This window comes from Amblyraja radiata, chromosome 11 (genome assembly GCF_010909765.2).
Source record: "Amblyraja radiata isolate CabotCenter1 chromosome 11, sAmbRad1.1.pri, whole genome shotgun sequence".
In the NCBI taxonomy this organism is placed as follows: Eukaryota; Metazoa; Chordata; class Chondrichthyes; order Rajiformes; family Rajidae; genus Amblyraja; species Amblyraja radiata.
Window position 1 is genome coordinate 63,526,479 of NC_045966.1, and position 27,823 is coordinate 63,554,301.

At 45.5% G+C, this 27,823-nt stretch overlaps 1 protein-coding gene and 1 long non-coding RNA gene across 2 annotated transcripts; both read right to left on the reverse strand.

The window, feature by feature from the left end:
- Positions 1–3,582: 3,582 nt before the first annotated feature.
- On the reverse strand, positions 3,583–26,160 carry LOC116978706. The gene is made up of 3 exons (XR_004413511.1): positions 25,968–26,160; positions 8,692–8,698; positions 3,583–3,594 (listed from the first exon to the last, which is right to left on the reverse strand). It is a non-coding gene; the product is annotated as an uncharacterized LOC116978706 (long non-coding RNA).
- On the reverse strand, positions 9,047–25,068 carry LOC116978705 (15-hydroxyprostaglandin dehydrogenase [NAD(+)]-like). Its single transcript, XM_033030025.1, has 7 exons — positions 24,850–25,068; positions 24,418–24,541; positions 17,612–17,718; positions 13,623–13,719; positions 12,110–12,186; positions 9,826–9,965; positions 9,047–9,245 (listed from the first exon to the last, which is right to left on the reverse strand). Exons 1-7 carry the CDS (start codon positions 24,940–24,942, stop codon positions 9,113–9,115), a joined length of 771 nt encoding a protein of 256 aa, XP_032885916.1. The 5' UTR covers positions 24,943–25,068; the 3' UTR covers positions 9,047–9,112.
- Positions 26,161–27,823: the final 1,663 nt, after the last annotated feature.

Sequence of the window (27,823 nt, forward strand, 5' to 3'; positions counted from 1 at the left end):
TTCTGTCACCATTGAAACAGAGGAAGGAAAGTCCTGTTGAAACAGATTTAATAATGTGTGGGGGTCATAGGTCAGGGCCTAATAGCTAACATCTTTACTTTGTCAGTGCCTCCAAACTATGTGCAAAGAGGCAAGCGGTTGGAGATATTGGAGCCAAGCTGAAAACCACAGTTCCATGGGCAGACCGACATCAGAATCCTGATCAATTCCAAAACCAATCAAACTACTTCCCATTGAGTGAGTGACCTGCTTGTTAGGAACTTGTCGACGCACATGACCTGCTCCAGCACCATGCTGTCCCCGCTCCTTCCCTTGGAGAAGGATATTCCTCACACCAGCTCTCCAATAACGTCATTGTCTTAGCTTGTCCAGCACAGAAACAGGCCCTTCAGCCCACCACCTTCATGCCAGCCATTGCACCTATGGCAATCCTATTCACCTGCAATAAGCACGTGGCCTTCTCGACCATGGCGATTAAGAGTATAACACAGGAATAGATATGGCCCTTTATCTCAAGAGTCAAGTTTCAAGAGTATTTAATTCACAGGGACTGTAACAATGGAATTCTCATTTGCTGCAGTTACAGGCACAGTAATGCAACAAATAATTATACTATAAACTATCAGTTGCACCTGGCAACCAGATCGTAATAGTACCAGCCACATTTCACAGTGTAACCATGTGTAAAGTCCGGGTGATTCGGTGCTGGGGTAGGGTTGTGGTTCAGGCGGTGCAGGATGGTTCGAGAGCCTGATGGATGTTGGAAGAAGCTTCTACCTGGAAACATAGAAACATAGAAAATAGGTGCAGGAGTAGGCCATTCGGCCCTTCGAGCCTGCACCTCCATTCAATATGATCATGGCTGATCATCCAACTCAGTATCCTGCACCTGCCTTCTCTCCATACCCCCTGATCCCTTTAGCCACAAGGGCCACATCTAACTCCCTCTTAAATATAGCCAATGAACTGGCCTCAACTACCTTCTGTGGCAGAGAGTTCCAGAGATTCACCACTCTCTGTGTGAAAAATGTTTTTCGCATCTCGGTCCTAAAGGATTTCCCCTCTTATCCTTAAACTATGACCCCTTGTCCTGGACTTCCCCAACATCGGGAACAATCTTCCTGCATCTACCCTGTCCAACCCCTTAAGAATTTTGTTCAAGAAGGAACTGCAGATGCTGGAAAATCGAAGGTACACAAAAATGCTGGAGAAACTCAGCGGGTGCAGCAGCATCTATGGAGCGAAGGAAATAGATAACATTTCGGGCCAAAACCCTTCTTCAGTCTGAAGAAGGGTTTCAGCCCGAAACATTACCTATTCCCTTAAGAATTTTGTAAGTTTCTATAAGATCCCTCCTCAATCTTCTAAATTCTAGTGAGTACAAGCCGAGTCTATCCAGTCTTTCTTCATATGAAAGTCCTGACATCCCAGGAATCAGTCTGGTGAACCTTCTCTGTACTCCCTCTATGGCAAGAATGTCTTTCCTCAGATTTGGAGACCAAAACTGTACGCAATACTCCAGGTGTGGTCTCACCAAGACCCTGTACAACTGCAGTAGAACCTCCCTGCTCCTATACTCAAATCCTTTTGCTATGAATGCTAACATACCATTCGCTTTCTTCACTGCCTGCTGCACCTGCATGCCTGCTTTCAATGACTGGTGTACCATGACACCCAAGTCTCGTTGCATCTCCCCTTTTCCTAATCGGCCACCATTTAGATAATAGTCTACTTTCCTGTTTTTGCCACCAACAGGAAAAACCTGGAGGTCATGGTTTCTTGTCTCCCAATGGTAGCAGGGAGAGGAGATTGTGGCCAGGGTGGTGTGAGTCTTTGATGATATTAGCTGCCTTATTGAGGCAACTTTTCCTGTGGATCCCCTTGGTGATGGGGAGGTCAGTATCCATGATGGAGCAGATAGTGTCTACATGTTCTGCACCCTCCTTCATTACTCACCCAGACGCGATGCACCCAGTCAGTATGCTCCCTAATGTACACCTGAAGATGTCGACTGAGCCTCACTTAGTGCCAATGGTCTGTAATCCTGCTGAGGACAGCTCTTCAAGTACATCTCTTCAAGTACATATATCTAAGTCCCGTTTAACTATGATGAGGATGCCTGCCTCTATCAGTCCACTAGACAGAGAGTGCCAGACTCCCATCACCACTGGCGTACCGTTTTCTCCACAACAACCTAAGAAATGGGAGCAGGAGCGAATGATTGGGTTGCACAAACCGGTCTGTCAGTCAGCAAGATGATGGCTGGTCTACACCGCACGTGTATAGCATTTCCCGGCAATATCCCCCATATCCTTCGCCTCTCCTAATATCCAGACATCTCAGCTCAAAATGCAATCAAACACAGTCTCCATTCCCTCTGGGAGGTCATATCTGTGAATGATGACCTTTCATCATATTTCAGTCCTCAGTAGGACCACTCTTATTTTGAGAACATGACCCTCAAGTGCTTGACTCCTCAGTGGGGGAAACGTCCTTTCATATTTGTGCAAGAAGGAACTGCAGATGCTGGTTTAAACCAATGATATACACACAAAAACCAAATGACTCAGCAGGTCAGACGGCATCTCTGGAGAAAAGGAATAGGTGACATTTTGTGTCGAGACCCTTCTTCAGACATCTGACCCGCTGAGTTACTCCAGCTTTTTGTGTCTATCCTTTCATATTTATGCCTTTGAGCCCACCAGATATTTTTACTGTCTCAGTGAAGTAACCTCTCATTTTCCCACGGCACCAGGTTCAGCAGTAACGACTTTCCTGCAATCATCTGCTTCTTCAGCCGACCTGCACAACCCTAATCCCACCTCGGCACAACCAGGGATGTGGTTTGTTTCTATTTATATTTTGCACTGATGTTTCCTGTGAACACTGTTCTTTCTTTTAGATATTTGTATCATTTATGTTTGATGGATGTGCAATTTGGTTTTGTATGTTACCCGAGTCTGTGCCGGTGATGCTGCTGCAAGCAATGTTCTTACTGTATCTGTAACTCACCCTATTTCTGCAGATGACAAGAAACACAACTTGCATTGTTTTCACAAATTCATGTCGAATTTGTGGAATGCTGTTGATATTTTCAATATGTCCCATTTTATATATTGCATACTCTATCATAAACTCTAGTGTTTATCCCCCAACTGACATTAGATTAACAACTCCACGGTTCCCTGTTTCCTCTTTCCCTCCCTTTTTAAACAGTGAGATTACATTTACCAGCCTTGAATCTGCAGAAATTGCACCACAATCTACTGAATCTTAGAATGACAACCAAAGCACACACTGGTTATGTGGCTAACTCTTTTAGTGCTCGGGATACAGTGAATAGCACAGCACAGGTACAGACCCTTCGGCCCAATGTTCTGTGCTAACCATGATGCCAATCTAACTAATCCCAAATGCCAGCATGTGGTCCGAATGCCTTCATTTCCTGCCTGCTCATTTGTCTGTCTAAATGCTACTTTATATTTAATATTTTCCTGAAAACTGATGTTTAATTGGTCCGTTTCTTGTTTCCTGCATTTAGCTCATAGCCACTAAACCCTTTCATTCATACATCCGTTCAACTATCCTTCGCTGCTACAGATTCCTCTGGCAGCTCGTTCCAGATATGGACTATCCTCTGAGTGAGAACGTTGCCTCTGAGGGTCCCTCTTAAATCTCCTCTCACCATAACTGTTTCCAGTTTTAGAATCCTCTGCCCTGGGAAAAAGACTGTGAGCATTCACTTCATCCATGCCCCTCATGTTCTTGTACACCTCAATAAGGTCTCCCCTCTGCCTCCTATACTGCAAAGAGACAGGTCCAAGCCTCTCCAGCCTCTCCCAGTAACTTACCCCACAGCATCCTGGTCAATCTCTTCTCTACCCTTCCCAACTTAATAATGTCCTTCCTGTAGCTGGGCGACTAGAACTGCACACTTCTGCTTTGTCAACTTCTCTGACCACTATCCTTTGACCCATGTAGTTACCCCGGTGATCTCTAATATGAGTAGGTCCTTTCTTCAATGAGGGGGACTAAACTCTGCTGCATATTGTCCGTGTCGAGTTCAGAATCCGAGCGGCAGCTCCAGAGGGAGGTGTGCATTTGCTGCCATCTGCTGGTGAAATGTATATTGGCTCCGTCCACCCAGTCTCAGACAATTTCGGAGGAGTGGCCTATCTTGGATGTTTGCTATAAACCAGCATCTCACCAGCAGCTCTTTGTGTCTACCCTGCACCCACCCCTGGAGGACAGTCACATGTCCTGCACCTTTAACCCCAGAGAGATACCTTGTATTCACATCATCCACTGGATGTGTAGGAAGGAACTGCAGGTGCTGCAAAAAGAGAAGACACAAAATGCTGGAGTAACTCAGTGGACTAGGCAGCATCTCTGGAGAGAAGGAATGGGTGACGTTTCAAATCGAGACCCTTCCTCAGACCGAGAGTCAGGAGAGAGGGAGTCTAGAGCTATGGAAGGGTAAGGTGTGGAAGCAACAGATCAAAGCAGATGATGATACGGAAATAAGGATGTCTTCATATGAAGAAAGGCTAGAAAGACTGGATAGACTCGGCTTGTACTCGCTAGAATTTAGAAGATTGAGGGGGGACCTTATAGAAACTTACAAAATTCTTAAGGGGTTGGACAGGCTAGATGCAGGAAGATTGTTCCCGATGTTGGGGAAGTCCAGAACAAGGGGTCACAGTTTAAGGATAAAGGGGAAATCTTTTAGGACTGAGATGAGAAAAACATTTTTTACACAGAGAGTGGTGAATCTCTGGAATTCTCTGCCACAGAATGTAGTTGAGGCCAGTTCATTGGCTATATTTAAGAGGGAGTTAGATGTGGCCCTTGTGGCTAAAGGGATCAGGGGGTTTGGAGAGAAGGCAGGTACAGGATACTGAGTTGGAGGATCAGCCATGATCATATTGAATGGCGGTGCAGGCTCGAAGGGCCGAATGGCCTACTCCTGCACCTATTTTCTATGTTTCTATGTTGAATATAGAACCATTCTATATTTCCTTATCATCATCCACTGGATGTTTGAACCAATTAATCCATTCTCCACACTAGCCTAATTCCCCTCTGCTCAAAGAGTCACACAGCATAAAAGCATGCCCTTTGGCCCACCTTTTCTATGCCAGCATTGAGCTCATCGATACTAATCCCATTTAGCAGCACTTGACTCAGCTTCCTATGCCTTGGCATTTCAGGTCCTCGTTGAAGTGGAATTAAATATTGAGCTTCTCCTTCCACACCCACCCCCCTCCCCTCCCCCCTCCCCCCCAGCAGTGTAATCAAACTTCCCACCAGATGAGAAAAGTCTTTCTCAACTCCCCATGCAATCCCCCACCTCTCACATTGGATGCAGTTGAACAGAGGGATCCAAATTATAGGAAAGATGTCGACAAAATAGAGAGAGTACAGAGGAGATTTACTAGAATGTTGCCTGGGTTTCAACACCTAAGTTACAGAGAAAGGTTGAACAAGATAGGTCTTTATTCTTTGGAGCACAGAATGTTAAGGGGGGACTTGATAGAGGTCTTTAAAATGATGAGCGGGATAGACAGAGTTGACGTGGATAAGCTTTTTCCATTGAGAGAAGGGAAGATTCAAACAAGAGGACATGATTTGAGAATTAAGGGACAGAAGTTTAGGGGTAACATGAGGGGGAACTTCTTTACTCAGAGAGTGGTAGCTGTGTAGAATGAGCTTCCAGTGGAAGGAGATTCGTTTTTATCACTTAAAAATAAATTGGATAGGTATATGGATGGGAAAGGAATGGATGGGGTATGGTCTGAGCGCAGGTAGATGGGACTAGGAGAGAATAAGTGTTCAGCATGGACTAGAAGGGCCGAGATGGCCTGTTTCCGTGCTGTAATTGTTATATGGTAATACCTCTGTTGTGCCAAATCTGTTCCCACTATCTGCCCTTTCCTTGGCTTTCAGGAATTTTCTGCCCCGAGCTCACCAGAACACCACAGACCACCTCATGCACTACTATGGCCTTGACTATTTTTAATGTGTAAGAAGGAACTTGTTTCGAGTTATGGACAGTTTCCACTTAGATTAACTACCGCAAGTTTTACTTATTAGGTATTAAGGTCACCAAGAAACAAAAGGATCTATTTAAAGCTAATTTTATGCCTTTAATTGACCATATCAAACAACAGTTTACTAAATGGTCACCAATGTCATCTTTAATCAGCCAAATCAATGTTGTTAAAATGTTTATTTTACCTAAATTTCTGTATTTATCTCAGACGATACCAATTTTTATTGCCAAATCTTTCTTTAATATTATTGATTCCAAAATTTCTTCATATATACGGCAGAATAAAAATTTACCTGAACCCTTATCAGAAAGGATTAATAACGACTATGAGTTGATTTTGAAATTACAAATAGATATATTTGATAGAATTAAGAATGACTGGGAAAGAGAACTCAAAATTTCTCTATCTATAGAGAAATGGGAGAGGATTCTTCAATTAGTTAATACCTCTTCAATGTGTGCAAGACATGCTCTGATACAATTCAAGGTGGTTCACAGAGTTCATGTCAAAAGATGTTAGCTCGTTTTTATGGTCATATAAATCCTACCTGTGACAGATGTAACTCTGAAGTGGCCTCAGTGACCCATATGTTTTGGTCCTACAAAACATTTCTGTAGTCTTAGGTATTGATTTACAACCTCATCCTATTACTACAATTTTTGGGCTACCAATGTTAGATTTTATTCATTTGTCCCATATGAATCTCTGGAACTCTCTGCCACAGAAGGTAGTTGAGGCCAGTTCATTGGCTATATTTAAGAGGGAGTTAGATGTGGCCCTTGTGGCTAAAGGGATCAGGGGGTATGGAGAGAAGGCAGGTACAGGATGCCGAGTTGGATGATCGGCCATGATCATATTGAATGGTGGTGCAGGCTCGAAGGGCCGAATGGCCTACTCCTGCACCTATTGTCTATGTTTCTATGTTTCTATGTCCTGCTCCGCCCATCGGTTGATTGCTTTTACTACATTAATCGCCCGAAGATCTATTTTATTTAAATGGAAAGACTCCACCCCTCCGACCACACTCCAGTGGTACTCTGAAACAATATCATGTTTAAATTTAGAAAAAATCAGGAGTGACATTGTTGAACCCTTGGTTAAATTTGATAAGACTTGGGGGAAATGTATTCAACACTTTCACACAACATAAATTGCTCCCTCGTCTCTAACCGTTATAAAAACTATTTTACCTCTATATGGTGGAACGGACTTGACAACAAACAGACTTAAATCGTTGAAATTCTCAGCTCAGATTCTGTTTTGCTTTTTTTTCTCTTTAGTTTAGTTTGTTTCTTCCTTTTTTTTTCTTTTTATCTTTGTGTTTTTTTCTAGATATACAAGTTTTCTTTTAAACATTTAACTATATTTACATAGATACCGGGAGGTCTATATTCAATGTGTATTTTGACACTGGACTCATAACAGGTTATACCCGTTATTTATGTAATCCTGATCCCTATGTATCAATATCATTGTTATGTTTATCATTATTCTTTTTGCTTTGGTTTTTTTTTGTTTTGTTTTTGTTTTTTGGAAAATAAAAAGATTTTAAAAGGAAAATAAAAGGAACAGCAGATGCTGGTTTAAACCGAAGATAGAGACAAAAAGCTGGAGTAACTCAGTGGGACAGGCAGCACCTTGCACTAATATCTTAATTTTTACATAGTCTTCTTTCTTTTAGAAATGTTATATATAACTTTTGTATGATTTATGTTGTTGTGGGTTGTCCGAGTCTGTGCCCGTGATGCAGTGGCAAAGAAGATTCTCACTGTATCTATATCTCACTGTTCTCATGCAGATGACAATAAACACATCTCCATCAAAGCAAATACAGATGATCAAGTCACTGCATTAAACTGGAAAGTTGCATCCCAGGCAACATTGTGGTGAATTCCACCCCTCCTCAGTGTGTAGACCAGAATTCTACCCTGTTTCCCAGCCTAAGGGCGTACACCAGAGCTCCGCACATGGGAGTGTATACGAGCTGTACACATTTCCTCATAGGAGTGTACACCAGAGCTGTACATAGTTTACCATTGGAGTGTAAACCAGAGCTGTACAGTTTCCCTCGGGCTTTGTCGCTCTCACTCCCAACTCTCACCCAATGTTGGCAGCCCTGATATCTGTCCATCACCCCTTGCACCTCCCCTCTACCCCCACTAGTCCCATCTTCCCTCCCCATCTACTCCCAGCTCCCCTCCCCCTCCACTCCCAGCTCCCCTCCCCCTCTACTCCCAGCTCCCCTCCCCCTCCACTCCCAGCTCCCCTCCCCCTCCACTCCCAGCTCCCCTCCCCCTCTACACCATCTCCCTTCCCTACCGGCCTTGGTTCCCTTTCTAATCAGATTGCATCAGACACAGCCCTTTGTTGCCTCCACCCATCACCTCCCAGCCTCTGCTGCTGTCTCCGCCCTTCCCTCCCCTTCCATCACCCCCTCCTCATCTGGGTCCACCTATCACTTGCCCCAGCCCTCCCTCCACTTGCCATCTCCTGTCTGCTCTTCCAGTCCAGATGAGGAGCAGCTGTTATCAGGCAACTGAATCACCCTCCCACAACCAGTGCGGAACTACTATCTACCTCTTTGGTGACCCTCGGACTATCCTTGATTGGACTTTGCTGGCTTTACTTTGCACTAAACGATATTCCTTTGTACTGTACTTTAAATGTTCTGTAATACACTGTAAATACACTATACACTGTATGGCCCGATTGGAATCATGTACTGTCTTTCTGCTGACTGGATAGCACGCAATAAAAGCTTTTCACTATACCTCGGTACACATGATAATAAACTAAACTGATTAACTGAACTGAAAGCCGACACGAGACGTTGTCTGTCCATTCCCCCCACGGACGCTGCCTGACCGCCCGAGATCCACCAACATTCTATTGTGCAACAGGATTCAAATTCCGACTCTGAATCATGCGGATGATTGGATCCCTCCCCCTCTACGCGTTCCAACACTATCAATGTAAGACCACGGAGAGCATCAGCCTTTCGCAAACTAAGGTTTTATTCTCGAGCCTGGTCGGCGCAGTGCCTTGAATCTTTGTGGGTTTCAGGCCTCTGCTGGCTGAACCTCAGCTTGGTCTTCATACTCAATCCTGCCATCGTGGAACATCTTCATCATCACCCCGTTCCTGCTCTGATCCAGGACCAGCTCCAAGAGTCCCTCTGCAATCTGGGCAGGCCTGGGTCAACAAAGAGGATGACGGAACATTTGGTTAGGTGAGAATGTTTCTGTCAACCGTATAGGTCAAGGCTGCTCATCAGTCTGGAGATTGGCCACACTTGGGGTCAAGTGCAGACCGTAGGAACCCATCCTGACTCCAGAGGAGAAGGGAACTCATCCAGTACAACACCAAAATGCTGCAGTAACTGCAGTAAGGACAGGCAGCATCTCTGAACAGAAGGAAGGGTTTCGAGTCGAGATCCTTCTTCTGACTGACAGTCGGGGTTGAGGGAGACTAGAGATATGGAAGGGAAAGGTGTGAAAACGACAGATCAAAGCAGACAATGATCAAGGAAATGAAGAATGGTTCATTGCTAGCTGAGGGGAAGGTGACAAATTGGTGTAAAATCAGTAAAATTAATCAGGACAGTGAAACTAGTTGGAGATCTAGGGTGGGGGGGAGGGACGGAGAGAGAGGGAAAGCAAGGGTTACTTGAAGTTAGAGAAGTAAATATTCATACACCAGCCTTATGACCACTCCATATGAATGTCGGATGGGCTGAGAATCCTTCCACCTCCTTACCGGTTTCCATACTCACGTCAGAAGTGTCCCCAACATTCCAATCAAATTATCCATGACCTTCCTCCCATCTCCTTCCTGACTCCTCACAAGCCGAGTGTCAACGATCGAGGGACACAGCGCGTTTACCCGAACCCCATGATTCTTCATACAGTCCAGCTGAAACCAGAGGTCCTGCATTGTCACAAATGTTCTGCTACTAAAGGGATTCACTGGTGAACACGTGAAAGCAGAAGGCTGTCTGGCCACTCATGCCTACTCTATCAGTCAACAGAAATGATAATTCCTCACAACACAGGAACTCATTTGGCCCATCAACCCTATGCTGGTTCTCGGAGGAACACCAACAATCACATTTACACACATCTCCCTGTAGTCCAAATCCCTTAAATGAATACAAGAAAAATAAAGAGCAGTTGGAGGTTTGGATGGGGAAATGTCTGCAGTTGGGATGTAATGTTAAAATTGTACAAGGCATTGGTGAGGCCAAATCTGGAGTATGGTGTACAATTTTGGTCGCCTAATTATAGGAAGGATGTCAACAAAATAGAGAGAGTACAGAGGAGATTTACTAGAATGTTGCCTGGGTTTCAGCAACTAAGTTACAGAGAAAGGTTGAACAAGTTAGGGCTTTATTCTTTGGAGCACAGAAGGTTAAGGGGGGACTTGATAGAGGTCTTTAAAATGATGAGAGGGATAGACAGAGTTGACATGGATAAGCTTTTCCCACTGAGAGTAGGGAAGTTTCAAACAAGGGGACATGACTTGAGAATTAAGGGACAGAAGTTTAGGGGTAACATGAGGGGGAACTTCTTTACTCAGAGAGTGGTGGCTGTGTGGAATGAGTTTCCAGTGAAGGTGGTGGAGGCAGGTTCGTTTTTATCATTTAAAAATAAATTGGATAGTTATATGGATGGGAAAGGAATGGAGGGGTATGGTCTGAGCGCAGGTATATGGGACTAGGGGAGAATAAGTGTTCGGCACGGACTAGAAGGGTCGAGATGGCCTGTTTCCGTGCTGTAATTGTTATATGGTTATTGTAATCCAGACACATGTGAGGTGTTGCATTTTACAAAATCTGATGCAAGAGCAAAGAATAACACAAAATGGCAGGAGTCACAGCATGGAAACAGGCCCTTCTATCTGTCCATCACCCCTTCCACATCCCCTCCCCCCCCCCCCCCAACTCCTCCAACCTCCCCTCCCCTCCCACGTCCCCCCTCTACTCCCACGTCCCCCCTCTACTCCCAGCTCCCCTCCCCCTCTACTCCCAGCCCCGCTCCCCCCTCTGCTCCCAGCTCCCCCCTCTACTACCAGCCCCGCTCCCCCCTCTGCTCCCAGCTCCCCTCCCCCTCTACCAGCTCCCCTCCCCCCCCTACTACCAGCCCCGCTCCCCCCTCTGCTCCCAGCTCCCCCCTCTACTCCCAGCCCCGCTCCCCCCTCTGCTCCCAGCTCCCCTCCCCCCTCTGCTCCCAGCTCCCCTCCCCCCCTACTCCCAGCCCCGTTCCCCCCTCTGCTCCCAGCCCCCCCCTCTACTCCCAGCCCCGCTCCCCCCTCTGCTCCCAGCTCCCCTCCCCCCCACTCCCAGCCCCACTCTGCTCCCAGTTCCCCTCCCCACCTACTGCCAGCCCCCCTCCCCCTCCCAGCTCCCCCCGCCCTCTACTCGCACCTCCCCACCCCTAATCCCAGCTACCCATTCCCTTCACCCACACACACAAACACACTCACACGTACACAGAGCCACACGCAAACACACTCACATACACACACAGCCACACGCGCACACATACAGAGCCACACGCACAGACACACATACACACACAGCCACGCTCACACATACACACACACAGCCACCCACCCAGCCACATGCACACAGCCACACATACACACACACCCACACTCACTCACACGCACATTCACACTCAGCCACGCCCATGCACTCACACATGCACAAAGCCACACGCACACGCAGCACACACAGAGCCATACACACACCCACATGCACTCACACACAGCCACATGTATACTCATACATACACACACACACACACACCGTTTCAATTTGCTGATTGCAAAGCTGTTTTGTACTATAGATGTCGAGGGCTCTAAGGTCAGATTCTGTTCATTGTCAGTATTACTGGGTGAGAGTCCTCACCAAACTCTTGCGTGCTCTCCCAGACCTCCTCAGTTTTGTAGTTTATTGCATGGCCAAAGAGCTTTCCCACAAGTGTTGATGCATTGCTAACTGACCAGTAGCGGAAGCTGGAGGGGGGGGGGGGGGGGTCAAGTCCTGTAATACTTACAGAGAGGGCTTTGGTGATTCCCACCACTCCATACTTGGTGGCCGTGTAAACTGGAGCGCCTTCGATGGGGTGATATGCTGTTTGTTGCAGGACAGAGGGATTCAGGTACAGCTTATATTGTAACACTCCCAGCACCCAGTCAATCCTAGCACTGAGGGCCACCCATAACCTTGAGCCTCAACCATGAGGAGCTGCCAACAAGCAGTGACACGGTTTGTGGGCACCACCCTGTGCAGTGCCACCAGGCACGTGACTCCAACACGCACGCCGGATACAACACTGGCCACAAGCAGAACAAATGAGACTCAGATGCTGGAATCTAGAAAAAATCCTTGACTTCCTGACTCCAAACATCCTCAACAATAATTTTCAACACTATTGCCCCACAGAGCTGTGTTCTCAGCCCCTTACTATATATTTACTACTATGCAGCTACATTTAGCTCCGCCCATTTACAGAAATCACCACTTCAGTGGGTTGGATCTCAATCAATGATAAGATGGAGGAGAGGAAGGAGATAGAGAAGTTAGTACCATGGTGTCAAGACCACAGCCTCTCCCTCAATGTCAGCATAATGAACGAGCTGGTAGTCAACTTCAGGAAGTGGGTGGTGTGCATATTCCAGTCAGTGTTAACAGTGGAGATGGTCAAAACGCCAACGTTCCACCTGTAAATATCACCAATAATTTGTCATGGTCTAACCACATTGACACCAATTGCCAAGAAAGTACATCAACACCTCCACTTTCTCATAAGGCTTAGTATGGATGTCAGGGGTTATGGGGAACAGGCAGGAGAATGTGGTTGAGAGGGAAAGATAGATAGGCATGATTGAAGGCGGAGTAGACTTGATGGGCTGAATGGCCTAATTCTGCTCCTATAACTTATGAAGGCTAAGGATATTCAATGACTCTTCCCAGTTTCTACAGATGCACCAAAGCAAGCATCCTATCAGATGCATCATAGCCTGGTATGGCAACACGTCTGCAGCCCACTCCATCACACAGACCAGACTCCTCACGATTGACTCCATCTACACGCTGCCTCAGGAAATCAACATAATTAAGGACCACTCACACTCTGGTCACTCTCGTCTCCCCTCTCCCGTCGACAGAAGATGCAAACGCTTGAAAGCACATACCACCAGGTTGAGGAACGCTGCCGAGAACAAAGGGGGACCCGTCGTGGGGGGACCACCGAGAGGGAGAATAAAGGGGGACTAGGTGTGGGGGGGGGGGGGGGGGGGGGGGGGGGGGAACAGCATGTCGGGTTGCCAAGAACAAAGGGGGACCCGGTGTGGAGGGGGGAGGGGGCGGCGAGAACCAAGGGGACCACAAATGGGATACATTATAACTTTGTTGGCGCCCTCTCTGTGGCAACTCTTGGGCTTGGAAAACAAAGAATCTGACTGATAAAGTACCGTTCATTCATTCAACACCACCACTCCACGCTTGTCTTGCACCAACACTGAGCTCCGATGCCACTGATAAGCAGTCGTTCCTGCAGCATGTACCTGCCAGTGAAGCCATGTTGACAATCACGCCTCCTGCCGCTCCCTTCTCCTTGCTCATGTGCTGCAGGGCCAGTTTGCTTCCCCTGATCATGCCGACCTGAAATACGTGCTGTAATCAGTCGGCCTCAGGCCAGTGAAGCACACATAGAAACATAGAAATTAGGTGCAGGAGTAGGCCATTCGGCCCTTCGAGCCTGCACCGCTATTCAATATGATCATGGCTGATCATCCAACTCAGTATCCCGTACCTGCCTTCTCTCCATACCCTCTGATCCCCTTAGCCACAAGGGCCACATCTAACTCCCTCTTAAATATAGCCAATGAACTGGCCTCGACTACCCTCTGTGGCAGAGAGTTCCAGAGATTCACCACTCTCTGTGTGAAAAAAGTTCTTCTCATCTCGGTTTTAAAGGATTTCCCCCTTAAGCTGTGACCCCTTGTCCTGGACTTCCCCAACATCGGGAGCAATCTTCCTGCATCTAGCCTGTCCAACCCCTTAAGAATTTTATAAGTTTCTATAAGATCCCCTCTCAATCTCCTAAATTCTAGAGAGTATAAACCAAGTCTATCCAGTCTTTCTTCATGACAGTCCTGACATCCCAGGAATTAGTCTGGTGAACCTTCTCTGCACTCCCTCTATGGCAATAATGTCCTTCCTCAGATTTGGAGACCAAAACTGTACGCAATACTCCAGGTGTGGTCTCACCAAGACCCTGTACAACTGCAGTAGAACCTCCCTGCTCCTATACTCAAATCCTTTTGCTATGAAAGCTAACATACCATTCGCTTTCTTCACTGCCTGCTGCACCTGCATGCCTACTTTCAATGACCGGTGTACCATGACACCCAGGTCTCGCTGCATCTCCCCTTTTCCTAGTCGGCCACCATTTAGATAATAGTCTGCTTTCCTGTTTTTGCCACCAAAATGGATAACCTCACATTTATCCACATTATACTGCATCTGCCAAACATTTGCCCACTCACCCAGCCTATCCAAGTCACCTTGCAGTCTCCTAGCATCCTCCTCACAGCTAACACTGCCCCCCAGCTTAGTGTCATCCGCAATCTTGGAGATATTGCCTTCAATTCCCTCATCCAGATCATTAATATATATTGTAAATAGCTGGGGTCCCAGCACTGAGCCTTGCGGTACCCCACTAGTCACTGCCTGCCATTGTGAAAAGGACCCGTTTACTCCTACTCTTTGCTTCCTGTTTGCCAGCCAGTTCTCTATCTACATCAATACTGAACCCCCAATGCCGTGTGCTTTAAGTTTGTATACTAATCTCTTATGTGGGACCTTGTCGAAAGCCTTCTGGAAGTCCAGATACACCACATCCACTGGTTCTCCCCTATCCACGCTACTAGTTACATCCTCGAAAAATTCTATAAGATTCGTCAGACATGATTTACCTTTTGTAAATCCATGCTGACTTTGTCCAATGATTTCACCACTTTCCAAATGTGCTGCTATCCCATCTTTAATAACTGACTCTAGCAGTTTCCCCACTACCGATGTTAGACTAACTGGTCTGTAATTCCCCATTTTCTCTCTCCCTCCCTTCTTAAAAAGTGGGGTTACGTTTGCTACCCGCCAATCCTCAGGAACTACTCCAGAATCTAAAGAGTTTTGAAAGATTATTACTAATGCATCCACTATTTCTGGAGCTACTTCCTTAAGTACTCTGGGATGCAGCCTATCTGGCCCTGGGGATTTATCGGCCTTTAATCCATTCAATTTACCCAACACCACTTCCCGGCTAACCTGGATTTCACTCAATTCCTCCAACTGCTTTGACCCGCAGTCCCCTGCTATTTCCGGCAGATTATTTATGTCTTCCTTAGTGAAGACGGAACCAAAGTAGTTATTCAATTGGTCCGCCATATCCTTGTTCCCCATGATCAACTCACCTGTTTCTGACTGCAAGGGACCTACATTTGTTTTAACTAATCTCTTTCTTTTCACATATCTATAAAAACTTTTGCAGTCAGTTTTTATGTTCCCTGCCGGTTTTCTTTCATAATCTATTTTTCCTTTCCTAATTAAGCCCTTTGTCCTCCTCTGCTGGTCTCTGAATTTCTCCCAGTCCTCCGGTATGCTGCTTTTTCTGGCTAATTTGTACGCATCATCCTTCGCTTTGATACTATCCCTGTTTTCCCTTGTTATCCACGGATGTACTACCTTCCCTGATTTATTCTTTTGCCAAATTGGGATGAACAATTTTTGTAGTTCATCCATGCAGTCTTTAAATGTCTTCCATTGCATATCCACCGTCAACCCTTTTAGAATTAATTGCCAGTCAATCTTGGCCAATTCACGTCTCATACCCTCAAAGTTACCTTTCTTTAAGTTCAGAACCATTGTTTCTGAATTAACAATGTCACTCTCCATCCTAATGAAGAACTCAACCATATTATGGTCACTCTTGCCCAAGGGGGCACGTACAACAAGACTGCTAACTAACCCTTCCTCATTACTCAATACCCAGTCTAAAATAGCCTGCTCTCATTGGTTCCTCTACATGTTGATTTAGATAACTATCCCGCATACATTCCAAGAAATCCTCTTCCTCAGCACCCCTGCCAATTTGATTCACCCAATCTATATGTAGATTGAAGTCACCCTTTATAACGGTTTTGCCTTTGTCGCACGCATTTATAATTTCCTGTTTGATACCATTTCCAACTTCACTACTACTGTTAGGTGGCCTGTACACAACACCCACCAACGTTTTCTGCCCCTTAGTGTTTCGCAGCTCTGCCCATACCGATTCCACATCCTCCAAACTAATGTCCTTCCTTTCCATTGCGTTAATCTCCTCTCTAATCAGCAACGCTACCCCACCTCCTTTTCCTTTCTCTCTATCCCTCCTGAATATTGAATATCCCTGGATGTTCAGCTCCCAGCCTTGGTCACCCTGGAGCCATGTCTCCGTGATCCCAACTATATCATAGTCATTAATAGCTACCTGCACATTCAACTCATCCACCTTATTACGAATGCTCCACACATATCTGTATCCGCTCAGATCTGCTCTACAGACTCATAATCATCATGTCCATAAAGGTAGAGTATACACAATGAATGGTATGGTGCCAGTGAGCATTGAGGACCCGAAGATCTTGGTGTGCCAGTCCCAGGACCCTTGAGATTGGCAGCACAAGTAATACAAGTAACAAGGTGCAAAGGCAGCATTTGGGATTTATTAGCCAGGGCGAAGAACATGACCCGTGAAATTATGATACAACTTTATAAAACAGTGGGAATACTCTGTACACATTTGGTCAGCACATTCTAGGAAAGAAGTGATTGCACCATACAGGATGCTGGTGACATCCACCAAGATTAACCCTGTGTTTCAATCATTAGGAGAGAAGTGAGAGCGTGCGTTTTCCTTTGGAGCACAAGAGGCAGAGGAAGATTTTTTGCAGCTGAGGGTGTTTGGAATCAGGAAGAACCGGCCTGTGTGAAGGCAGAGACACTCACAACATTTGAGAGGTAGCTGTATGAGCACTAGAATTGTCAAGGTATGAAGACGACAGAGCAAGTTTATTTTCTCTGCAACGTTAGAGGTTGAGGGAAGACCCGAGAGAAGTTTATAAATTTATTAAGAGGCGTAGACAGGATAGAGAGTCAGAACCTTATCCCAGGGTGAAACTGTCAAAGGCGAGAGGGTATAGCTTTAAAGTGAGAGGAGCAAAGTTTAATGGAGATGTGCAGAGCAAGTTTTTTTACACAGAGGGTGCCTGGAACACGCTGCCAGGGTGGTGGTGGAGGCAGATATGATAGGGGCATTCAAGAGTCTATTAGATGGGGACATGGAGACATATGGATCATGAATTTAACCTGGCATCACGATCATTGTGGGCCAGAGGGTTGTTCCCATATTGGGGCAAAGGGCCTTACTCTGTGCTGGAGGACATTGTTGTTCCCAGGTGAAACAGGTTAAAGACTGGACCTCAGTCATAGCCACTATGTCCGTGCTCACCAGGTTTACACTAACACACTTTTCCCAGTTCCTTTCATCAAAGATGCCAGCGTTGTTGCACACAATGTCCAACCTCTGAAATGTTTCCAAGGTTTTGTTGAAACATTCTGCAAACAAAGTAAGAATTAAACAATATCTAAAATCTTTGTTGCCCAGGAACATTTACAGAACTCGGTGGAACTCGGATATATATATATATATACATATATGTATATATCTGAATATGTATATGTATGTATATGTATATATGTGGGGGTGTGTGGGTGTGTTGTATACTAGACTAAGCATCACACGGGAGGGCTGGTCCCCCAATGTGCAAGGCCACCAAATTCAAGTGCAGTTTCATACCATTTCAAGCAGGGTGCAAGGCCACTAAAGACAGCGAGTCGTGACCTCTCCCTCCCCCATCTATTCTTTAAACACTAATAACTCTTTAAACACTAATAACTCACAGCGGAGGGGGACTCTGAGTAAGATGGCCAAAAAGTCTAGCCGTATGTGGCAGCGTTTTATCTAAAATCAATGTACAGAACAACAGGGTGGTCAAGACCAGACTTTTAGTTATATATATATACACATATACATACATACATACACATATATATATATACACACATACATATATACAACTAAAAGTCTGGTCTTGACCACCCTGTTGTTCTGTACATTGATTTTAGATAAAACGCTGCCACATACGGCTAGAATTTTTGGCCATCTTACTCAGAGTCCCCCTCCGCTGTGAGTTATTAGTGTTTAAAGAGTTATTAGTGTTTAAAGAATAGATGGGGGAGGGAGAGGTCACGACTCGCTGTCTTTAGTGGCCTTGCACCCTGCTTGAAATGGTATGAAACTGCACTTGAATTTGGTGGCCTTGCACATATAATACATATATAATACATACACACATATATATATATACACATATACATATACATATATATATAATACATACACACATATATACATATGCACATATATATATATATACACACACACACACACATATGGGGGGGCGAGAGGGAGCGTGAGGATGGGCAGAGAGGGAGCGGGGGGCGAGAGGGAGGGGGGGGCGAGAGGGAGTGGGGGGCGAGGGGAAGCGGGGGGCGAGAGGAAGCGGGGGGCGAGAGGAAGCGGGGGGGGCAGAGAGGGAGCGGCGAGGGGGGGGGGGCAGAAACGGAGCGAGGGGATAGTGTTTGAGGGGTTGGGGGGCATGTCGTCAGAGGTGAGGGCTGGTTCCCGAACACAATAATGAAATAATTTTCACACACGCACACCCAAGATTATATAGATAGATATAAATCTCATGCAAATGGCCTTGGAGATGTGTAAGTTAATTGGCTTCTGTAAATTGCCCTGAGTGTGTAGGGAGTGGATGAGAAAATGGGATAACATGGAACTATAGTGAACGGGTGATCAATGGTGGGGGAGATGGGTGAGAGGGGGAGAGTGGTGAGGGGGGGGGGGGGAAGAGGGGTGAGCGGGAGAGGGGGGAGCGGGGGGGTGAGGGGTGAGTGGAGGGGGGAGAGGGGTGAGGGGTGAGCGGGGGCTGGGGCAGAGGGGTGATCGGGGGCTGGGGGAGAGGGGTGAGCGGGGAGGGGTGAGCGGGGGTGGGGGAGAGGGGTAAGCAGGGGGGGGGGTGGGGGAGAGGGGTGAGTGGGCGATGGTGGAGTGGGTTGTGGTCAGGACCGGCCTTAGGGGGTGTGGGGCCCAATTGGGAACAATTTTGGTGAACCCCAGGTTCCATGCCAAGGTCTGTCAGCCCAGTTATTTAGTATATATTATGAAATTGTACACTGAGGTGCTATGGATTCTACACTGTGTGAATCTCTCCTGCTCCCATTTGACTGTCAGTAGCTCCGCTGGCTTCCAACCTTTACCGTAGCAGCTAATTACCATTAAACTGCATTATATGAATGGACACAATGCCCTTCGAGACAGCGGCTGATTGGACGGGACTAGACCTATTTGTTGATTGGACGTGAATTTTAAGCAAGCTGGTTGGTGATTGGATGCAACCCCCTTAGAGACAGCGATTGATTGGCCGCCAAATCAAATTGTCAAATAGGAAAACAAAAATCGCTGGTCGGTGCGAACTCAGTGGACTATCTGGGTTGTATCTCCAAACTAATCTGGTTGTATCTCCAAACTAAACAGTGTAACATGCAGGTACATTCATTTAAAATTAAATTCAGTGATTATTTCACATGTGTAAAGCTCAATATCTGACCAATTTCTGTTTAACACGTTTGGTCTGCCGTGAGCATTTTTCACTCCCAAAACAGTTCATATCTAGCAAACCCATCAACGAACCAGACAGCAGTTGGACGCAGTCATAGAACCATACAAAATAGGTGCAGGAGTAGACCATTCGGCCCTTCGAGCCTGCACCACCATTCAATATGATCATGGCTGTTCATCCAACTCAGTATCCTGTACCTGCCTTCTCTCCATAGGGTGATTTCACGAAAGGTCACTGGAGCGTAAATCCCCACTCACGTGACCGAAAATTTTAACTGGGGGACAAGCGTCACTTCCGGTACATGTTAGTGGATGGGAAAACACGCACTTTCACACCCGTTAAAAACATCGAAAACGGCCAGGTTTTGAGCTGCAATTTATTGTGCCAGTCGGGGTGACCGTGAGGAATAGCTACTTAAATTTACAGTCCAAAAAAAAGATAGAAACTAAGGTAAATACAAGAGGGAGCTGAAGGTGTAAACAAGGCGGAAGTGCTAGCGGACTTTTTTCTTGGAGATTTAAAGATCCAAAATATCAGGAATTATCGCGTTTGCTCGCTGCATTTCATCAAAAGTGGCATTATTGACTTTTTATCTTTATTCATTTGTTATATGAAAAGTATTAAAAGTTAGAAACCCGTCAGTAAAATTGCAAAATCGCCCATTGTTCTCGGGTGGGTTTTAACATGCAAAATAAAAATGCTTCTGAAGCTCCATTTACCATTTAAATAATCGTAAACTCTCAATGCGTTTGGAAATCAATTTTACTGAGATGCAAGCTTACGATTATTTAAATGGTAAATGGAGCTTCAGAAGCGTTTTCATTTTGCATGTTAAAACCCACCTGAGAACAATGGGCGATTTTGCAATTTTACTGACGGGTTTCTAACTTTTAATACTTTTCATATAACAAATGAATAAAGATAAAAAGTCAATAATGCCACTTTTGATGAAATGCAGCGAGCAAACGCGATAATTCCCGATATTTTGGATCTTTAAATCTCCAAGAAAAAAGTCCGCTAGCACTTCCGCCTTGTTTACACCTTCAGCTCGCTCTTGTATTTACCTTAGTTTCTATCTTTTTTTTGGACTGTAAATTTAGGTAGCTGTGCCTCGCGGTCACCCCGACCGGCTCACTTAATTGCAGCTCAAAAACGGGCCGTTTTCGATGTTTTTAACGGATGTGAAAGTGCGTGTTTTCCCATTCACTAACATGTACCGGAAGTGACGCTTGTCCCCCAGTTAAAATTTTCGGTCACGTGAGTGGGGATTTACGCTCCAGTGACCTTTCGTGAAATCACCCTATACCCCCTGCCCGGTATGTCCTGCAAAATTACGCGCAAGATTTCCACAGATCTTAACGTCCAACTTGTTTCATTTTTATGCAGAGTTATTGTAACGGGTATAGCTTGGACCCAATAGCAGCACAGAATCAGGCAGGTATATTTGGTAATGAACTTTATTACGATACTGTAACACAGAGTAGTAACACAGGAATGGGTACACCGTACTCACACAGAGGCTCAGGATTGAGCGAGGGTTCCGAAGAGGGGCAGTCAGGAGACGTAGTCGGGGTAGCGGAAGGTCCGGTAACCAGGAGATCCAACACACGATGCAAACAAACCAGCGAGGGGCAGACGAAAGGAGAGTCGAAGCCAGGCAGGAAGTCGAGGAGCCGTTGCAGGGATACACCAAACAGCCCAGGAGAGAGGCAGACAGGAACCAGGAGGTACGGGACGAAGGCCGTGGTCGGGGACAGAAGGCTGAGGTGATATCCGGGAAGACGACAGGACGGAATGGTCAGGGGCAGGCAGGTTCGAATCCGTGTAGGCAGTCGGGAAATCGCTGGAGAGTCTTGCATGAATGCCGAGAACAATCTGGCATTATGCGAACGGTGAGGAGAGTCTATATACCGGGTAATTGGTGATCAGAGGCAACTGAGTGTAACAGGTGAGGAGAGTTGGGCTGATGAAAGAAGAGTGGCAGGCAGGTGAGGAGAAGGAGGGACCGGTGGAAAAGTACTGGGAGGTGAAGTGGATGAGAATGAGGAGGGCAGACTTGCTAATAACTTTTGTTAAGTAAAATGTTGTGCAATTTGTTCGCTACTTTGCTTAATGGCGTGAAAGCCTTTTTTATATTCTGGTACAAACGCGTTAAGGGTTCTGCAATTGAGATCTGAGATGACCGTTCCCGTTCAGACACACAGCATAAATTTCAGACCTCCAGTGTACTTTGGAAACTATACCATTAACTTATAGGTCTACGACCTACCTTATCGAGATAGGAACAACATCAATCAAACCAACAACAATCAAAGACCCAATTTCCTGTGCCGTCTCAGAATTAGTGAGTTTGGGGATTCGACGATGAGTTGGCAAGTAATGTTCGCACAATATAGAAGATAAAACGGGTAGGAAGGAACTGCAGATGCCGGTTTACACCGAAGGTAGACACAAAATGCTGGAGTCACTCAGCGGGACAGGACAGAAAATGAATAGGCGACGTTTCAGGTCGAGATCCTTCTTCAGTCTGAGAGTCAGGGGAAAGGGAGACGCGAGGTATGAATCGGTACAAAGAACAAATGAATGAGAAGTATGAAAATAACAAATCCAAGCCAGCAACGATGATCAGCGAAAGGTGGAGCCCACAATGGTCCACTTTAGTCCTTTCATACGGTCTAAAAAGTATTTACAATGCTGAACGTAAATTCAATAAGATGGACGCAAATGAGTCGCACCATCTGTAGGCGAGTTTGGTACCAAACTAGACTATCTGAGAATTAGAAGGGTGGCGACACGGTTTCTCACAAACAGCAGCACAAACCCGTAATTCCCTCTACAAACATTCATGGCCGTTAGGACAATGTGATCTGTCTAGACAGTGAGTGGTAGAATTGTGCTAGTCCGAAGAAGCGTCTCGACCCGAAACTTCACCAATCCTTGATCTCCAGTGATGCTGCCTGACCCGCTGCCTGAGTTACTCTAGCACGTTGTGCCTATAGTCGGTATAAACCAGCATCTGCTATCCCTTTCTACACAGTACAAAGTTGGAGTTCCCTCCGCAAACATTCATGGACGTTAGGGCAACTTATTCTATCTAGACAGGGAGTGGTAGTTGTGCTGGAAAGAGATACCAAGGGATACGAAGCTGCCGTGGTAAATGGTGGAAGTCAGGCTTGATCTATTGGGATGGCGGGGCAGGTGGGTTTAGTGGCTGACCCATTAACGCCTTTGACTTTTCGCAGCTTTACTGCATTGCCATTGAATGTGACTTTGCCTCCTTAACCTGGGAGAGAGACAATATCACATTGAAAGTCAACTTTAGCGAGAACCAAAATATAGTGGTTCAAGTGCTCTGGAAAGCGTTAAATGCTTGTTTTTTTGGCGAAGCTTGAAATTCTGGAAAGTCATTCATTACTTTAAAAGAACCAGTGGCTAGGCAAGCCGTCTACTGAAGTGTATGGGCTCCTAGTCTAACAATAAATATTCACCGCAGCGTGAAGAAGGCAAAGACACAAATGCATTGTATTACGATGACTCGAGTCAACAGACAATAGGTGCAGGAGTAGAGGCCATTCGGCCCCTTCGGGCCAGCACCGCCATTCACTGTGATCATGGCTGATCATCCACATTCAGTACCCCATTCCTGCCTTCTCCCCATATCCCCTGACTCTGCGATCTTTACGAGCTCTATTTAACTCTCTCTTGAAAGCAGATAGAGCTCTTAAAGATAGCGGAGTCAGAGGATATGGTGAGAAGGCAGGAACAGGGTACAACTCAGCGGGCAAGCAGCATCTCTGGGCCGGTGGCGGGCTCCATGCACAGCTGTATACCCTGACCCCCCCAGTTGATTGTCGATTTGTCAACCGCTAAACGTCAATGATTCCGGGAATGCTGAGGCGACAGGGTGAGAGAGGGGGAGTGGGGGAGCTAGAGAGAGACGAGATGGGGAGCGGGAGAGAGAGCGCGAGAGAGAGAGAGGGAGGGAGAGAGCGAAAGACAGAGAGACACAACGTGGGTCGGTAGGTGAATGACTAACCTGCACACCAAGAAGAAGCCCCTGCTCACGGTCCGGGGCCCTCACTCATGATGATGAGTTTAAAGAAATTCTCAATGTGTCATCAATGCATCGGTCTACGTTCCTCAGTAAATGTAATTGTGTTTTAAACACGTATTAATGACGCCGCGTGAATTTTATTCAAAGGAACACAGCGTCATTAATACTTGTTCAAAACACAATAACATTTACTGAGGAATGTGGATGGGATGCATTGATGACTTTGCATAACAACGTGTTAACTACTTGATGTTAAGAAGTGCTAACAGTACTAGTTAACAAATCGTTTGTGTCTGATGGCCGTGCAGCGGTTGTTATACGTGTCCGTTTAAAAAAACATCCGGATGGCGAATTAAAAAAAAAACTTTAACAAAGAGAATTCGTATTTCCGTAGGAAATACGGAACATTAGTGCGGGGACCCCCTTAGCCGCGGGGCCCAATTGGGAGCAATCGGTCAAATCGGCTTAAGGCCGGCCCTGGTTGTGGTTGTGAGCCGCCCGGTACCTCATTACCTTCCAGTTGCCTCCCAGACGCCACATCACAGTGCAGGAAAAGGACGTTCTCTGGTCCGTAGAGCTGCCCCAATGCAGCAGCCGCTGCCTCGCCCTCCGGCTGGTTGCAGTCGAGTAAACTCACCTAAACAATCGCACACAGTGAGCTGCGGGGCCCCGGCACCACAATGCAAGGTCTTAGAGCAATGTCGGTGTCGGCACGGGGAGTAGGGTCAACGGGGCATGATGCAGAACACTGACCCTGACCATGATCCCTCACCCTCACTCACTTTCTCCAAACTGGACCTACCACCCTCTTTCTCCACTCCACTCACTCCCCCCCCCCCCATTCCTCCCTATACCCCCCCCCCCCACACTCAGCTCTGTCCCCGCTCCCCACCCACTCCACTCATACCCAACTCCCCCCGTCCCCACTCCTCATACACCTGTTACCTTAGCTCCGTTCTTCAGTAATATTTCAGCAATCGCTTTCCCAATGCCCTGTGCTGCTCCCGTCACCAACGCTACCTTCCCCTTCAGTTCCATCCTGTGCAGGGACACAGTGGTTCACTTCCCTGGGACGTGGAACAGAGCAGCCAGTAACCGTAAAAACAGGAAGGCAATGTCGTGGAGACGCCACAGGGCAAAGAGCCTGCTAAATGCAATGGACTGACGTGTAGTACGCAACGGAGCGGAACGTGGGCATTTTTCCCCATCCATTTTTTAGTAACCAACCCGATCCACTCGCAGTGTAATCACCGTTGCAGGGGAACAGTTTGTGTGTGTGATATAGGGTTAGATTCATAATTCTGTTAATTCATGATTCTGTTAATTGTTGTTAAAGAATAATATGTTTATAAATTTTGATTCTGTTAATTTTCTCTTTTAATGTTTTTTTAAATCATTTCTTTTTAAATGGCTCATGTGCTGTGTTTGAGTTGATTTTGTATTACACTTGCACTCTGTAATTCATCTAATCACACTGTTCACAACTGCAGTATTTGGGAAAATAATAGCAATATCAAGATTCCAGTTGCTCTACTCGTGGAATGATCCTTAATGTTTTTTTGTGTCTATCGAATTGTTTTTCATCAATAAAATGGGTCTGGTCTTCCCAATAGTAAGAGAGTGGAATGAGATCTGTCTGTTATGGTGGGGTTATCTAAATGAAGTATTTCACAAAATAAAAATAGTTTTGACAACATTTACACATGATGTATAACTTAAGGATGGTTTTATTCAGCAAGCATACAACTGATTAGATTGTGCTGGAAAGAACACACATACACACATATATGAATGTGATATAGATGTATATAATCATATAACACACACATATAACATCAGGTTTCTCCTGATTTTATATATCCAATGATAAACTTTATTTCGGATTAGACAAGGGACAACATTAAGTTAAAAAAACATTGTAAACCTCCCCGCAACTTCACTCTGGTGTCTCAGCCGTGCTGATCTGGGCATGCTGTGGAAGGAACATAGGCATCTTTTCGCTTTTATTGTGATTTATTTCTCTTTTTAACGATGAATATCTGATAGAACGCTGAAGAAAAGACAGTTGTTTCAGCGGGTTAGAGATGTCAAAGAGCGTTGGAACTGCATTCCAATTTAGTCTGTTCTTGGTCTGCTTGTTGGAAAACTGGTCAAGTTCGAAGTGCTCAGAACAAAGACGGCAGTTATTTGACAAGTACTCCGCAGTTCGGTGTAGGAGATCATGTCGACGAGTATTCTGGACCCACTGTCGACATCTGAAATTACAGAAAATATCATGCAGGCTAAATAAAATTCTCAGTACAAAACAGAGTCAATATGTTCTTATTCTGCATTAAATAACTGAGAGGTAGAAAGTAAATGCTCTTGAGGAGAAGATTTTTACAAGGAAGTTGCCATGAGACATCAACTGTATCCGAGACAAAGGGGAGCACCCAGCTCTAAGATCTGAGCTATAGTGAGAGTTTGGGCAGACTTAATACAATTCTCAGTACAAAACAGAGTCAATATGTTCTTATTCTGCATTAAATAACTGAGAGGCAAAAATAAAATGCTCTTGAGGAGAAGATTTTTAAGAGGATGTTGCCATGAGAACTCGACTATCTGAGCTCTATGATCTAACCTACAGTGAGAGATTGAACAGGCTAAATAAAATGTTCAATATGCCACAGAAAGTAATAAATGTTTTCTTACCTTTCCTCCTTAATGGGGAACCTGAAGAAAGACAAGTCGGGTCGCCTACATTGGCGATTGGAGCAATTTACAGCAGAGCAGTATGCAACACTAGTAGACGTGGACGCCAAGGCCAAAGCAAAGATACGAGTGCGGAGACGGAAGAAAAGACAGAGCTGGTTACGGAAATGGGGCCGAAAATTACCCATGAATCTGCCCACGACCGTACTACGTCTTTTTCGTCATGTGGTCTATCTTGCTTGCCATAGAATCTTTGGTAATACGGTCATGGGCAGAGTCATGGGTAATCTTCGGCCCCATTTCCGTAACCGGCTTCCGTCTCCACACCAAAGATCCCATAGCGGAGCAAAGATACTAGTGTGCAGACGGAAGCCGGTTACGGAAACATCCTCGTAAATATCAAAGATCTTTAGTGAAAATCTTCTTCTCATTTTCTTCTGCCTCTCTGCCTCACAATAAAAAGCAAAAAGATGCCTATGTTCCTTCCACAGCGTGTGGGGAGTCTGGCTCGGATCAGCACGGCTGGGACGCCAGGGTAAAGTTGCGGGGAGGTTTGCAATGTATTTTTATGTAATGTTGTCCCTTGTCTGGGCCTTGAGTCTGAAATAAAGTTTATTATTATATATATAAAAATCTGGAGAAATATATATGTGTGTGTTATATGATTATATACATCTATATCACATTCGTGTATGTGTGCTCTTTCCTACACAATCTAATCAGTTGTATGGTTGCTGAATAAAATCAGCCTTAAGTTATACATCATTTTGTAAACTAGCTCAAAACAATTTTTATTTTGTGAAATACTTCATTCAGATAACCCCACCATTACAGACAGATCTCATTCCACTCTCTGGCTATTGGGAAGACCAGACCTATTTTATTGTTGAAAAACAATTCCATAGACACAAAAAAACATTAAGGAACATTCCAAGGGTAGAGCAACTGGAATCTTCCTATTGCTATTATTTTACCAAATGTTGTGAACAGTGTGATTAGATGAATTACAGAGTGCAAGTGTAATACAAAAATCAACTCAAACACAGCACATGAGCCATTTAAAAAGAAAATTAAAAAAAACATTAAAAAAGACAATTAACAGAATCATAATTTGTTAACATATTAATCTTTAACAAAATTTAACAGAATTATGAATTAACAGAATTATGAATCTAACCCTATATCACACACACAAACTGTTCCCCCGCAACGCTGATTACACTGCGAG